Source organism: Symphalangus syndactylus, chromosome 24 (genome assembly GCF_028878055.3).
Source record: "Symphalangus syndactylus isolate Jambi chromosome 24, NHGRI_mSymSyn1-v2.1_pri, whole genome shotgun sequence".
Classification (NCBI taxonomy): domain Eukaryota; kingdom Metazoa; phylum Chordata; class Mammalia; order Primates; family Hylobatidae; genus Symphalangus; species Symphalangus syndactylus.
In genome coordinates, this window is record NC_072446.2 from 66,001,286 (window position 1) to 66,016,719 (window position 15,434).

At 37.9% G+C, this 15,434-nt stretch overlaps 1 protein-coding gene across 2 annotated transcripts in view; it reads right to left on the bottom strand.

Annotated features, from left to right (window-relative positions):
* Positions 1 to 7,785: 7,785 nt before the first annotated feature.
* Positions 7,786 to 15,434, bottom strand: part of ANKEF1 (ankyrin repeat and EF-hand domain containing 1) — a 30,072-nt gene continuing 22,423 nt past the window's right edge. For both annotated transcript variants that reach the window (XM_055266344.2, XM_063633996.1), the window contains exons 7-10: positions 14,466 to 14,692; positions 13,073 to 13,236; positions 11,442 to 11,579; positions 7,786 to 10,529 (exon numbers count right to left, since the gene is read on the bottom strand). In XM_055266344.2, the coding sequence (XP_055122319.2) occupies positions 10,371 to 10,529; positions 11,442 to 11,579; positions 13,073 to 13,236; positions 14,466 to 14,692 (688 nt within the window). In that variant the 3' untranslated portion in view covers positions 7,786 to 10,370. The remainder of the gene's footprint in view (positions 10,530 to 11,441; positions 11,580 to 13,072; positions 13,237 to 14,465; positions 14,693 to 15,434) is intronic.

Sequence of the window (15,434 nt, forward strand, 5' to 3'; positions counted from 1 at the left end):
CAGTCATGACAGTTATGGTGTCAAATAATTAAATATTATTCAATTAATTGCACTGGTGAAGATACAGTTGCAACTGTGGTAAGTGCTGTGGAGGAAGGTGCATTGTGATCTATGAATGTGTATAGGAAGAGAATCTAACTTCATGGGGAAGGTGAGGAAGCCTGCCCTAACAAAGAGATGATTTCCCTGAGATGAAAAAGGAATGGAAAATTAAGCAGATGAGGGGTTGGGGAAGAGGAGGGAGAATGAATTCCTGGACAAGGAGGATATGCAAAAACTTAATGGAAGGTGGGAGCAGGTACATAAAATAAAATAACAGACTGTCTAGAGCCAAGTGTTTAAAGGCCTGATCTGGGGGAGGAGTAAGTGTGCTCCGACCACTCAGGGGATCATAGGCCATGCTCATGTACATTGTCTTATATTATTAAGAAAAACGGTAATTTTGAAAGTATTTTAATTAGACGGTAGGTAGAGTACTGAAGTAATCACTTTTCATCTTTGAAAAGACTTGTCTGGCATCAATGTATAGATAGACTGCAGGAGAGAAGGAGATAAAAAGAACAGATCAGAATATTTCTTACTAGTTTTCTGGGTAAGATAATAAGGTAGACTACGGTGGTACAGGTGGAGATAGTAGGAGGAAGAGTCACAAGAATTTATGAGATTAAATGGAGTTGAATTGGGGTGGATGGGTGCTTGGGGAAGCAAGTCATGGTGATATCTGGGAGTTTGGCTTTCGTAGCAGAATGTTGGTGGTTCCATTACTGAATTAGAAAACACTCGAAGTAAACTAGACTTAAGGATGGGCAGTGGAGGTCTAAAGTTTGATTTGGGAATTGTTGAGTTTCAGGAGTGTTTGTAAGTTCAAGAACTGATGTCAAGTATAATTAAATATGTTTCTGTGGGCTTAGATGAAATAACTGAGCTTAAGACACAAATGTGGTAGTCATTCCAAGGAGACAGTGCAAATGAGCTTGCCTAGGGAGAGCTCATAGTGTGAGATGAAGGCTTGGAAATGAGTCTTGAGAAATTCTGACATTTAATGGTCAGGCGGAGGTTGTAGTAGCCACTTTTTTGGTTTGTTTTCTTCTCCATCTTTCTCTTCTTTCTTTATTCCTTTCTTTTCTTCTCCTCTCTTTTTTCTTCTTTTTCTTTCTTCCTTCCTTCCTGTCTCCTTTTTCCTTCCTCCCTTCCTTTTCCTTCCTTCCTTTTCTTTCTTTCTTTCTTTCTTTCTTTCTTTCTTTCTTTCTTTCTTTCTTTCTTTCTTTCTTTCTCTTTCTTTTTCTTTCTTTCTTTCTTTTTCTTTCTTTCTTTCTTTCTTTTTCTTTCTTTCTTCTTTCTTTCTTTCGTCTTTCTCTTTCCTCTTTCTCTCTCTCTTTCTTTCTTTCCTTCTTTCTACTCTCTTTTTCTTTCCTTTACCCCTTCCCCTTCCCTTCCTTTTTCTTTCTGCCTTTCCAGCATCCCTAACTCTTTTTTGGGGGAAGAATAATCCCTACTTTTTCTTGGGAGCCCACACCTATACAAGTAACAGTCTGAGTGTTTTGGTAGAGTGACTCATCCCCTGAGTCATGGGCTAACAACATGATCTGGCCAATCAGAATCTTGTATCCTGTGGTATAATGACAAGTGTGGAGAAAGACCCTTGACTCAAGCCTGACCATTGAGAGTGCAATCAGGGTTTTCACAGGAGCGGTTGGGAAAGAGTACCTCATTTCACTTGGAGTTCTAGGATGTAACCCTGGAGCTTCTGGTGGACATCTTTGCTACATTCTGGCTAAGGTTGGAGCTCACACAGACGAAAGCCAAGTAGAGACAGCAAGGGAGCCAGACAGTGAGAATGTCAGCAAACAAGGAAGAGAGAAAGGGTTTTAAGGGAAGACGTTTTGCCTCCAATCTTGCTCAATCCACCCCTTGAAATTCTGTGTTAAGAATTCTCTTTTTCTAAGTCTTAATAATTCTCTCATTATTGTCTGCTGGTGCTGAGAGTCCTGATGCAAAAAGGATGGCTACAAAGGATATTGAGAAGCACCAGGAAACTGTGGTGTTGCTAAAGTCAAGAAAATTTCTAGGACAAGGGACGAATCAGCAGAATCAAATGGAAATCCATCACTTCCCAAATCCATATGGTTGTCTTACAGATCTCTCCAGGATGTGGCTTTGGCCTCTTTCCCCTGACCATTTTTTATTTATTTCTTGTCACATTGCTTTTATTTCACTTGCTGGAATGGGTCTGCACTGCAAAATGCTGCTGCTTCTACTCGATTCCTCTCTTCCCTCAGGGTCAACTTAATTCCTCACTCATTCTTTAGAGTTCAGCTAAAATACCATTTCATTAGTGAAAATTTCCCTGATTCTGTAGCACCACTGTAAGTTCATATGTTGTATAAGGTAGGGTTACCTTGCAGCTATCCTGGGGTAGCCCTGTGTTTGTCTCCTGGGATGCTTGAAGTCTGGTCAAGATAAGAATGAAATGTGCTAGTGAGGACTTTATAATGTGCAATGTGCTATTTAAAGCTCAAAATTCCCTTGGAGGCAGCATGTATTAGCTTGTCTACATTGTTTAGGAATGTATAGACTGATAGTTTGCACCTGGTCTAATAGGTTACACAGCCTGGGTTTAACTACATGGCTGGTGGGTATGAAAGACCCCTCAATAAATACATACCTGGACTCACACTTATGTTGATAGTATGTAATCTGAAGATAAAAAGTGTCCTGTCCTGAATGTGCTCAATAAATATATGCTGAGTGAATAAAACCAAATTGTGTGTAGAACAAAGGCTGCTGATAGATTCAGCATTCTAGTGGTAGCAGCCTTGGACAGCATGAAAAGTCTCAATCTCTAACTGAGACGCATGTGTTATATGGAACAGAGGTCTGCAGAGTCTAAACACACAAGGTCTGCCTAGGTACTCTCATTCCATGATCTTCTATTGCTGATCAATCCTCCTTCTGGCTGACTTGTTAGCTTTGGGAAGTGTTGGGAAGTGTTGCTTTAGCGTGAAATATATTCAGACATCAATAATACTCATTACTCATTTAATTCTGTATGTGTTAATTTCATTATTTAATTTTTATGAGAGAATACTTATTTCTCTCACTTATTTTTCTCACTTCTAATGCTTTTCAGTGGAAAGCATCAAACTGCAGCTTAAGGGTCTCAATAACGAAGAACATAACAATCTCCCATATTTAGAAAAATATATGGCTATTTCAAACCATCTTACAAAAAGTCATTAAGCCTATGAAAAATAAAGCTTTTTTTGCATATTCATTCCTCTTCAAACTCTTGTTTACTGAAGATAAATGGAAAATACCATCATTATTAATCCTGAATAAACACATACCTACACACACATATCACATCATACATCACACAATACTCAATTATTTATCTAGGATAAAAGAAATCTCCAGTAAGTTCCAGAATCTCAACAGAATATTCAGTTCTTCCTTATTACTCAGATAAAATTCGTGATGTAGTAATAATTACCTAAGGATCTAAGAATATTAGCATGTGGTTATTTGATATACACAAACACCCCATCTACCTTCATTTGTAAACTTCCCCTAGGATGCACTGTTACAGAAATACAAATCCATATAACAAAATATACGTACTGTGTAAATAGTTAATAATACCATAGTTCAGATGACTATTTACTTCAAATTTATGCCTGTGTGGAGAAGGCATTTGAATTTTCTCATTTCTCTATTTTTACACCACCCTTTTTGAAAAAACTACAGGCTCAGTAGTTCTCTTGGGCACTTTTCATGGCCACATTGTGAATTTAATAAAAGTTGCTAAACTAACTTCACTGGGGATGATTGATTTTTACCAATTAGACATGACCTTATCCTTAGCACAAGGCTGAGTACATCTTTCTGTGTCTCATGTTTATAATTTTTAACCATTGATAACACTCAAGTTTGAAGAAGCAGAAACCACCACTGGGATTTGTGATTCCCCTTTCAACTAGCTGCCAAATCAGTTATCAATGCTGTTCTTGCTCATTCATCTTTATTCTTAACAATGAGGCAAGTTCGGAAGTTTGTTGAAGTTACATTCTTTTTAAAAACAAAGTGTGTCGTGCAAAGTGATCTCAGGGAGTCACCTTCTGAAATTTTGCACCTGAACTTTGCACGCAAGAGCATGCCATTTGTAGCAGATGCTGTTGGTGCGCTGCCCAGATCCCCTTAACCAGCTGGCCCATCCAGTGCTCAGCTGCTGTGGTTGGAGGCTAAGTGTTACCCACTTCTCTGGGGATTGCCTTTGGCTGATCAGAGCCACCTTGCGAATCAGCCAGGTGACACTTGTAAGGTTTCTCTCCCGACAAGGGGCTGGTTAATGACTGATTGATGCAGGATATAACAGCCCAGGCTTCTTCCCTCTGGGCAGGACCAACCTCTGTGGTTCCATTCATCCTCCAAAGCTCCCCAGGAAATTAGGCTGGTGCTAACGCCCTCCTGAGATCATATCCTTCCCTCAGGTCTTTCCCTGCTTTATTCTGCTTCTCTCATTCCCTGACATGTTCCTTCTTAATAAGTCACTTGCACTAGAGTCCCCATCTCAGCTTCTATTTCTAGGAAGCTTGATCTAAGATATTATTTTAATTACCTAACTAGTAATTAGCTAGATAACCTTTGGGCCACTATCCACCGGAACTATACAGAAATTAGTAAGTATATCTCCTGGCAAATAGGGGTTTTTCATTTTTCTCTGATTATCAGAAACTAGACAAAGTAGCTAAATATGTAGATAAAATATCTACATATTTAGGGCCAGGTGAGGTGGCTTACGCCTGTAATCCCAGTATTTTGGGAGGTGGAAACAGGAGGATCACTTGAAGTCAGGAGTTTGAGACCAGCCTGGCCAACATGGTGAAACCCCATCTCTACTAAAAATACAAAAAATCGGTAGGAGGTAGGAGAATCACTTGAACCCAGGAGGTGGAGGTTGCAGTGAGCTGAGATCATGCTACTGTGCTCCAGCGAGACCCTGTCTCAAAAAAAAAAATGTATATATGTTGAAATGACTTTGAAGGTCTGAAAGTGGATCTGCTCCAGGAAGCCTTTTCTGTTCTGACTCTTCAGGTCTGGGTCCTTATTCCTTCCTGTGCCTTCTTTTGGTTCACTTTTCCTCTAGAGACTGAAAGATGGTTAAAAACAAACCATATATTGACCACCAACCAGGCATAGGCACAGACTGAGCATCCTTAAAGACGTTATTCCACTAGAGTCTCATAAGAGTTCATTGAGGGACGTATTATTATCCCTACTTTATAAATGATGAAATTCGGAGTCATGACCATTTGTAACTTGATCCATTGGCAAGCAGGCAGTAAATGCAGATGACTAACAACATGCAGATTCAAATCTAGGTCTGCTAATACAAAACCCACAGTCTTACCCAGTTCACCAAAGTGTAAATTTAAAGATAAGTGCATGTGTCCCCTTTCCTGTGCTATGCACGCAGTTACAGCTTCTGCATGCTTTCTAGCCAATAGTTCCCACCACGGCCTTTGCAGACTTGCCCTCGAGCACTGGAACAGCCTCGCCAGTACACCCTTAATCCTGCAGCTACTGGCTGATACAGGAACCCAGAAGCTCAGCTCCTTGCCTGTGCGCTACAGCTCCCCACGGGCTACTCAGAAGCTGTGGTTTCATCTGAAAGTACACCCTTGTTTGGCAACTTTCATTTCTCTGTCCTGTTTCATAGCCCTCACCCCATACTGCTCTCCCCTGGGAGCACTTCCTTCACACATCATTTGCTCCTGAATTCTTGGCTCTGTTCTTCTGAGAGAATCTTAATGCAATGCACAAAAAGGCATAAAAGAGGCAAATACTAATAAACTCACTTTGGTATTATGGACTTCGGTGTTAACCTGTGTTTTTTCTTTTCTTTTTTTTTTTTTTTAATGGTTAATTCCAAAGTAATACGTGCACATCGTGAAAAAAAAAAAAGAAAAAAGAAAAACAGAAAATACAGGTAAGCCAAAATAAAACAATGAAGGTCAGATAACTCATAAAGACCCAGAAAAATTACTATTTATGTACATGTTGTGCATTTCAAGTCTGATGTTATACTACTTATAATGTAGGTCCTTTTCATGCAACATTGACAGTCTTTTTATGCCAGTAAGATTTCCTCTACAAAATTTTCGTTACGCTTGTATAGGCTTCAGTACTATAATTTTGGGCAGCGGGTAGTGGGAGTAAGCTCCCTGTGGTGCTGATGCTGCTGGCCTGTGGATCACTCTTTGAATAGCACTGATGTTCTTATGGGCCACAGTTAGAACTGTGGCTCTGCTATGTTTGGGTTCAGCATTAAACTCCAGATAAACACAGTCAATTTTGTGACCCCCTCACACAATTCCCCTTTAAACATGTTGAGCCATTAAAATGAATACAAACACTCCGTATGTAGGGAAAGAGAGTTAATAAGACCTAACACTGATGCTTACTCTCAGTTTATATTTGCAAGTGGCTGAAGTTGATCCCAGGACACCACTATCTATCAAACTGACATTTAAAAAATGTGCTCACTAGAGTGAAAACAGAAAGTGATCACCTCTGAAAATCTGCTGTTGCAGATTCATTTTCCTTGTTCCTGAACGAAGCCAAAGGTGGGCATTTTCCCTCACATTCAAGAAATAAAGAGTCCTGTGATTGTTTTAGAAAACAAAATGTCTTTTTATCAGGAGCCAACTTGAAGGGTTTTCCACTAGTTAAATTAGGGACGATTTGAGCATCAAAATTAATAACGAGAGTAAAGGATCACATAGGGAAGGATTAACTTTTCCTCTACCCTCTTAGGTTCAATGCCTGGAGCCTGTGAATTAAACTGACAAAAGGCATTTTAACAGGATAAAAAAGTTTATGCGTGCAAGGCATATATACTTGGGAGAACTCAGTGATGAGTAACTCAAAGGGATAGTTAAAATTGGTGGTTTAAAATCATCTTGATAAGCAGAGGGGAGGGGGAGAAGACATTTATGTAAACACAATGACTTTTTAAAAAGATACATGAGTTTTCAGGTGAACAAACAGGAGATAAAAAAGTATGTGATAATGTTTATCTATACAGGTATAAATGGTCCTTAAATTTCCTTCGGGGCCATACAACACTTCTGGAGAAGGGATTTCGGGTAGGATTACTTGTGTTCTAGAAGCAGATCAAACCTGAAGAGGAATTTATGGCAGCCTTATTTCCTAGAAGTTACTGCTTGTAGTCAGGTAAGCAAAGGTCTGAGAAGACTTTTTTTTTTTCCCTGCATATGGTATGTTAAATCTCAAATGTCTTTGGCTTAAAATAATCTTTACACCAATTCTGGAGTTCTGAGTTGGTCCCACACATATATAATTCACATTAAATAAAAAAGGAATGCATGAGTCTATACTGATTTGAGTACATAAATTAATAAGGAAAAAAAGAAAGCTCTGCCCAACAGCAGAAGGCCAAGTAAGAAATGGAAAGAATGATAAAATGTAGAAATTATTTTATGGCAACTGTCACTGTAATAATTATTTTAGGCAAGAATTATCCATGGATGCTAAAATTAGTAGGTGAAAGTATGAAAATAGAAGGGAATTTCCATAGTTTCAAAGTATCTATCCATCAGATATTCATTAAGTACAAGGAAAACTACTAGAGAGCTGCCGGCACCTACTCTCCTTGCAGTCAAAAATCCATGTATAAGTTTTGCTTCCCCAAAATCTTGGATACTAATAGCTTACTATTGACCAAAGGCCTTACCCATATTATAATCAGTCAATTAACACATATTTTGTATGTTATAAATACTGTATTCATACAATAAAGTAAGCTTGAGAAAAGACAACAATTGAACTCAACACAATAGCAACAGGAGGTGGCTATGAAATTATTACAGTTGTACAGTATGTACTACAGTTAATTTATGCAGTTATGATTTATTACTGCAGCTTTACTTTTATTTACATTTCTCTCAACTGCAAATGCAGTTAAAGTTTACATCAGGTATCAACATCGTGTGCCTCCTGATATGATGTACTGAGAAGGGTGCAATGACATCTGTAGCACTGCTGCCCCAAAAGCATCACCTGAATCTATTCTTGAAGACATTTAAGACAAACCAAAGTTGAGAGACATTTTACAAGATAACTGGCTTGTGTTCTTCTTATATACTGTTAAACAAACAAACAAACAAGAAAAACAGGCTGTTCTAAACTAAAAGAGACTAAAGAGATGGGACAAGTGAATGTATTTCATGACCTAGGAGTACAAAGGAAATTATTGGGATAAATAGCAAAATCTGAATAAGGTCTACAGATTAAATAGTTCACTTAAGTGTTCATTTCCTTATTTTGCCAATGGTAATATTGTTATTCAAAAGAACATCGTGATTTTAGGAAATACACAATGAAATATTTAAAACATCATGTCTTCAACTGACACACAAATACAAAAACATCATGTGAAGAACATCATGTCTTCATCATGTCTTCAATGGACACACAAATAGTTCCAGAAAAAAATTAAACATACATACGCATATATGTAGAGGGAGAAAGAGATAAAGCAAATGTGGCAAGTGGTTAACATTTAGGTAATCTGGGTAAAGGGCATATAAGAATTCTTTGTCAGATTATTGCAACTTTTCCATAAATATGAAATTAAAACAAAAAGAAAAGAGAGAACAAAAAAACAAACCAAAACCTTACAAAACAGACAAAATTTAGCTGTAATAGCAAATCTCTGGACTCCAAATGCAACGCTTGTAAGCAACCCCTCTTCAGGTCTGTCTCCTCCAGAGGGGTGGGCCTGGTTACCTGCTTCACTCTCTCTTCCCTTCTCCTCCCTGACTGGCTCCTGAGAAAGGTCCCTCCAAGGTTGGAAAGAGAGGGAGGAGGTTAGAGGAAAGGGGTTTAATCCACACGTGACTGACAGAGCTATAATCTGGAGTCGGTGCCTTCTGGTAAGGCAGATTCTAAAGTGGCTTCTTTCTGTCGATGAGACATTGGATATTTTTTGAGCTCCTGTTCAGTACCCACTGCATTTCCTGGTGTGAGTAACGCCTCAGCTAGCTTTTTACTCCAGATTACACCTCCAGAGATGGTCAGTTTTATGTCTCAACTTGGCTAGGTTATAGCACCCAGTAACTCAATCAAATATCTTAGGTGTTGTGGTGAAGGAATTGTGTACGTGCAACCAACATTTACAATTCATTGACTTTAAGTAAAGGAGATTGTCTTAGATAATCTAGGCAAACCTGATCCCATCAGTCGCTTTAACGACAGCTGAAATTTTGACAATCGTAATCTGGTTAGGTAAACGGATGCCTTTTATTTTAGGAAAGACATACTGAAGTATTTAGGTGTATGAACAAAACTGAGGTTTCTGTGTTGAAGAAGAAATTCCACTTGTGGACTTCAGGGACAGCTCCTGCATGTTTCTAGCCTGCACTTCCTGATAGCCTACTCTACAAATTTAGCACTTGACCATCTGGGGCCCAGAATTATGTAAACCAATTATTTGCAATAAATTATCTATCTATCTATCTATCTATCTATCTATCTATCTATCTATCTATCTATCATCTATCATCTATATACCTATCTGTCTTTCTAGCTAGCTAGCTAGCTAGCTAGCTACCTAGCTACCAGGTTGGAGAAAAAGTAATTGCAGTTTTTGCCGCAATTAAAGGTCATGGCAAAAACCGCAGTTACTTTTGCACCAATCTAATATCTATCTATCTAGGGCTAGGGCTTTTAACAGCTAGGGCTGTTAAAAGTGTATTCAACCCAAGGTATCTAACACACATAGTTTATAATGGCATGTGAGAAATAAACTCCTTCCTTAGAAGATTAAATGTTACTTCTTTTTCCAAAACCTAAATTGTTTTCATCAATTTCCACTAGAAATGTATTTTCAATAAGCAGGCTGGGCACAGTAGCTCATGACTATAATCCCAGCACTTTGGATGGCCAAGTTGGGAGGATTGCTTGAGCTCAAGAGTTCAAGACCAGCTGGGGCAATATAGTGAGACTCTGTATTTAATGAAAAAAAAAAATTAAAAAAATAATAAGCACAATGGTGTAGACCTGGTAAATCTTTTGACAGCAGTGTTTATAACCCACATGTCATGTATTTCACTACACTCATAAGGAGGCTTGGGGATTTATCCAGAATGACATACCATTCATTTCAAAATAACATACATCTTTTCTCTAGACAGCTCAGAATATTTATAGTTGTTAAAGCAAAAAGAAATACTTGGTAACAAGTTCTTGGTATATGGATTGCTTTGGCTTTGATGGAAATGTCTACTTTCTCCAAAGATTGGTCCCTGGGCCTCAAAGCATTTACCCCAAGAAATAACTGCTATGACTTAGGTCTTCAAGGCAGCTTCCAGCGCTCGAGCTTTCTCTGTGATGTTCTTCTGAAAAGGCATCATAAAATCGTCGAAGTCCACCTCATGTGTAAACCTCTCTCGCCGTACTTCCCTCTTCCTGATCAGCTCTGCTGTTGTGGCTTCAGGACTCCAAATCTTAAAAAGAAAAATAGCCGTGCCCGAGCAGGTATGAGTATGACAGCCAGTAAATATGCTAATATCCACACAATTTTCAATACACAGTTTTAACTTAAAAATTTGTTTATAGTTTTAACTTAAAACTATTAAATTTTCTTTTAGATGTGTTTTAACTTCTTACCCGCCCCCCATCCCCCGCTCATATGACAGTAGTGGTTGCCTGAGCATCACTGTTTTTGATGATGACTGTCTAGACAACTAATGTCGGAAATATTCTTCAGTTACTTCTCTGGCCAGTTATGCTCAGACCAGCTGCTGTTCGTTTTTTAGGATGCCAAAACAGGGAAGCAAAGGAATTAGAAGATCATCTAGGTTTACTACCTATATGTCTTATGTAGAAGTCAAAATTATTTTTATAATAGAAGGCGAGGGGAGTTGCTTGTTCAGCCTGGTTGGATGGCCAATGGAAAGACAACTCTTTTCTCCAAAAGATGTCTCCACCTCTTTAGTTGTGGATGTTTTCGGAAGCTACTGAATAAATTCAGTCTTGATTTATATGAACCTTCTGCATGAGCTGGTAGTAGTAAGTACAAAGAAGGGTTGGGTCTGAGAAGTACCAAAAAAAAGTATCCTTAGGAGTTAGTGATTAAACAGCTGCAGAACATGCCATTGATTCAGAAAGACTTCAACCTTTCTAGGAAAATGTAAATCTCAATACAGAAACAGTAACAGAAAGAGAACTAGATGCCAGGAGCTATTACTTGGGCATACTGAGTTGAAAGTAGCAGACCCTGGCAAAAGAACATTCACAAATAGTAACTATGAAAGACAAACTGTGTAGATTTGTTTGGATATTCTACATAAAAAGCTTTTGAAAAAATGACATTATGAGCTTCTACCATGCTATGAAAATCTTTTCAAAGCACTTACCTTCCGCGGAATAAATGTGATATCCACTTTCTTAGTGTAACCACTGGTAATCAATGAATTGAGATGAACCACATTATCCTTCCGTACTTTCTTTCCCTCTGACGTGGTTGGTACACCATAAATTGATGACAGTGGTTCCTGGAAGTAAGACCAAAAAAATTATAAATTGTAAAAATCTATATTGACTTTCTAATATTATTTGCTGTTTCATATCTTACTCTGAAGCCAGAAAAAAAAACTAAAAATGCTACTGTGCAAGTTATAATTTGAGATAAAATAGTATATTATTATAACTTTAGGGATGGGGAGAGATAGTTTGCCTTGTTTAACTTTAATTAGAAGTATTGGTAGAAGATCACATAAGTCTTTGAGATACCCATCCTTGATCTGTGGCCTACTAAAATGACAATGGAAGAACTTTAGTTGACTGATTCTCCTTCACCTTTTGCCATCCTAACATCCTCCATGTTTATAACTCTGCTGCCTGTCTACAATCCCTTCATCCTGTCTACTCCCTACCACCTACATTTCCCCAACCCTTTCCAATTTGATGACACTAAAACTTTTCCTTCTGGACTTTCATCTCTTGTCCTGTGTCAGCCAAGAGTCTCCAGTAAATCTTCTGCTCCCTTAAAAAAAGCTTCCAACTTAGAGACACACTTAGGGGTTTCCTGCCAATGGTAAAGTCTTGATGTCTCAGTAACTCCCATGGGCAACGACTTCAACCTTCCGCTGGAGTTTAGAAGTTCCAAATCACTCCGGATTACCAGAAACGTTGAAAACCTTCTACAATCATTTTGCAGGGTATTTTAGTGACAATGGCTCCATATACCAGAATTCAGTGGTATTCATTAAAATTCCTTGGTGGAGGCGGCAGATGGGAGGAAGGGGATGTGGTGGGCAATGAAAGGGGATATGGTGGCAATGAGACCAAAATGAAGAAAAATCATGCTTTACTTCATTCCTCATAAGGGTTAGCCTCCTTCCCTATTTGGACCATCTCATCAAATCTGTATAATTCAGGACCAAATATATACAAATCCAATACCAGTTTTGGTTTTCTTTTTCAACATTCTAATTGTATTTGGCTGGACCCACTTGGTTTTTGTATGGATTCTCTTTGCAGTGAGTACTTTTTAGGCTCTTCAGTGATAAGAATTTTATTAGATATTTCTTTAAAAGTACTATATAATAATGGTATTGAAAGTATGCATTGCATATTATCTGCCCATGTTGTATAACAATATGTAAATAGTGCTTCTGCCTTCCCCAAAACAGATTTTTTTTTTTTTTTTTTTTTTTGAGACGGAGTCTCGCTCTGTCGCCCAGGCTGGAGTGCAGTGGCGCAATCTCGGCTCACTGCAAGCTCCGCCTCTGGGGTTCACGCCATTCTCCTGCCTCAGCCTCTCCGAGTAGCTGGGACTACAGGCGCCCGCCACCACGCCCGGCTAATTTTTTGTATTTTTAGTAGAGACGGGGTTTCACCGTGGTCTCGATCTCCTGACCTCGTGATCCGCTCGCCTCGGCCTCCCAAAGTGCTGGGATTACAAGCGTGAGCCACCGTGCCCGGCCCCCAAAACAGATTTTTAAAGAGTTCCAGTTACTAATGGGTAGTCCACCTTTTTTCTTACCTCTTCTTTCTTAATTTCAGGGCCTTCAGTCTTCAGTATAGGAGGTGTCTTGCCTTTTAGCTTTTGATTTTCTGCTGGTTTTGGCAAGTTATCTAGCTTTTCTTTAATCAGACCAATTATTCTATAATCAGCATATGCCTTTGCAACATCCATGGCACTATGCCCTGTTGAAACATAAGCAGAAATTCAGAGTGACTATAAACATATTAATGAGAAACCATGTAGAAAAATATCTCAGCATGTCAGCTCTAAGCCTGCCCTAATAAGGGTGATTCCTAAAGCAAGTGGTATATATACAGAAGTTCACAGAGCTAGATCAAATATTCTCTATTGTGGTCCCAGCTTTAAAATCCCATGATTTATAGTGTCGTCTAAATACACAAAATTATTTTTTCCTTCTTTTTTTACTATGTTTCTTAAAAGAGTGATAGGATATATTATATTACATTTTAAACATCAAATTGATTGTTCTCTCCCCACATTGTGCAAATTTCCTTCTATGTGATAGATAATTTTACATTATCTTCCTCTTTCGTTGATGTAAGGAGGTAAATTCCAAAAGGTCTGGAGAAGCTAGTGGCCACAGGTGCTCCAGGCAGATGGCTGGGCAATATATTACCTATAATATCATCAGGCAGGACAGGTGCAGTAATATCTGTGACTCAGAGGCAGCCTGAACCAACTAGAGGTACGATGTTCACTCAGTCAAAGGAAGCAATGGCTTCCAATATAGGAAAATTATACTTCCAAACAAGGAGTTCAAATATATTCAAATGATTTTTTAATTTTTCCTGTATGGTATTTATGATACAAGGTAGGTCATGTGTTTACTTCCTAGAGTCAGGGAAGCCTCAATTCAGGAATTACTTTGTCCAACTTTAAGAGAAATCCAAAGTCTATAGAGTATGCAATCATTAGTAATTAACAGTCCTAACAGTGTAATAACTCAATGTGTCATCTGCAAACTGGTGCAAGTCCACAAACTAATAGTTACTGATCCATAATGAAGTAACTACAGAAACTAAGTATTTATAAATGTTTATAGCAACTTAATATAATTTTCTGTCATTAAAATTAAAAGATTAAAAACAAAGGTTTGGCCTTGTATTTTGTTTCTTCATTTTATTTTTCTAATAAATCATTTTATTATATTTTACAAAAGTATTTTGGTCCATGGAAGAATGCAAACATAAAGAATTGGCCCTCCAACACCAATGAGTGGAGAAGAACTTGGTATAAGATAAACTTTCATAACATTTAACTCAGGCTTGTGTTTGCACCAGGAACTCAGTGGACAATGCAAGCCTATGAGAACAGAATCAGAAGGGGCTTAGAACCTAACATAAATTCTCCTTTTCTAACCCTAATCATCAATAATAATATGAACGCTTACCTTTTCTATTTTCCAGCTGGAATTTAGCACCAACATCAAGTAGGTATTTTACAGTATCCAGTCTGCAGCTTTCAATGGCTCTATTTAAAGGAGTTGAGTTGTTGATTGAAACTGCATCTATTAAAGCTCCAGATTCAACAAGAAGCTCAACAATGTCTTGTTGGCCTGCATGGCATGCAAAATGAAGTGGAGTCCACAGAAAATTATCTGTTGCATTAACGTTAGCTCTGTAAAATAAGATAGATGAACAAACCAAAAATACTGGTTTTCCAATGACTGGACACTAAAAATGCAAAGTAAGATTTCATAGAGTTCTATCAAGTTGCTAAATTGTAAACTCTGTGCCATAATTTTTCTTCAAACCTCTTAATTCTGCATTATATTTGACAGTCTTAACTTTCTTTGTGTATGTCTACATTAAAAGGCACTTTAGATTCTAGGGATTATGGTTTTGTAAAGGTTAAAATCAAGGAAAATTATAAAACTAGATCCAATGAAGATAAAAGCTGACAGGACATATAAAAGTTATATTAATTCATTTTGTGACTTTCTCTGCATGTAACACAATTTTAAATGAAACTTCATTATTAAAATTCTAAACATTACCATGTATTATTTAACATTTCAGTCCTTTTTAGAAATTCGCTGTCCAGAAGTTCATATTCTCATTAGTTGCTCTCTTGATAATATACACATTTGAGTCTTTCTTTAACGTTAAAGTACTAAGATTAGTACTCTATTTATCAAGTATGCAATTACTGTATTAACGAGAGCTTTACATATTTTAACTCAATCTTCAACTAATCTTGTGGCATGAGTCCCACTACAGTCTCATTACATACATGACAGAACTGAGGCACAAAAATATTAAGAAACTCACCCAGGTTATACAACTATGGTAGAAGAAGGAATCAAACCTGAGTGATTGTTGCAGCCTAAAAAGTGAAGTATTATAAAACTGTCATGATT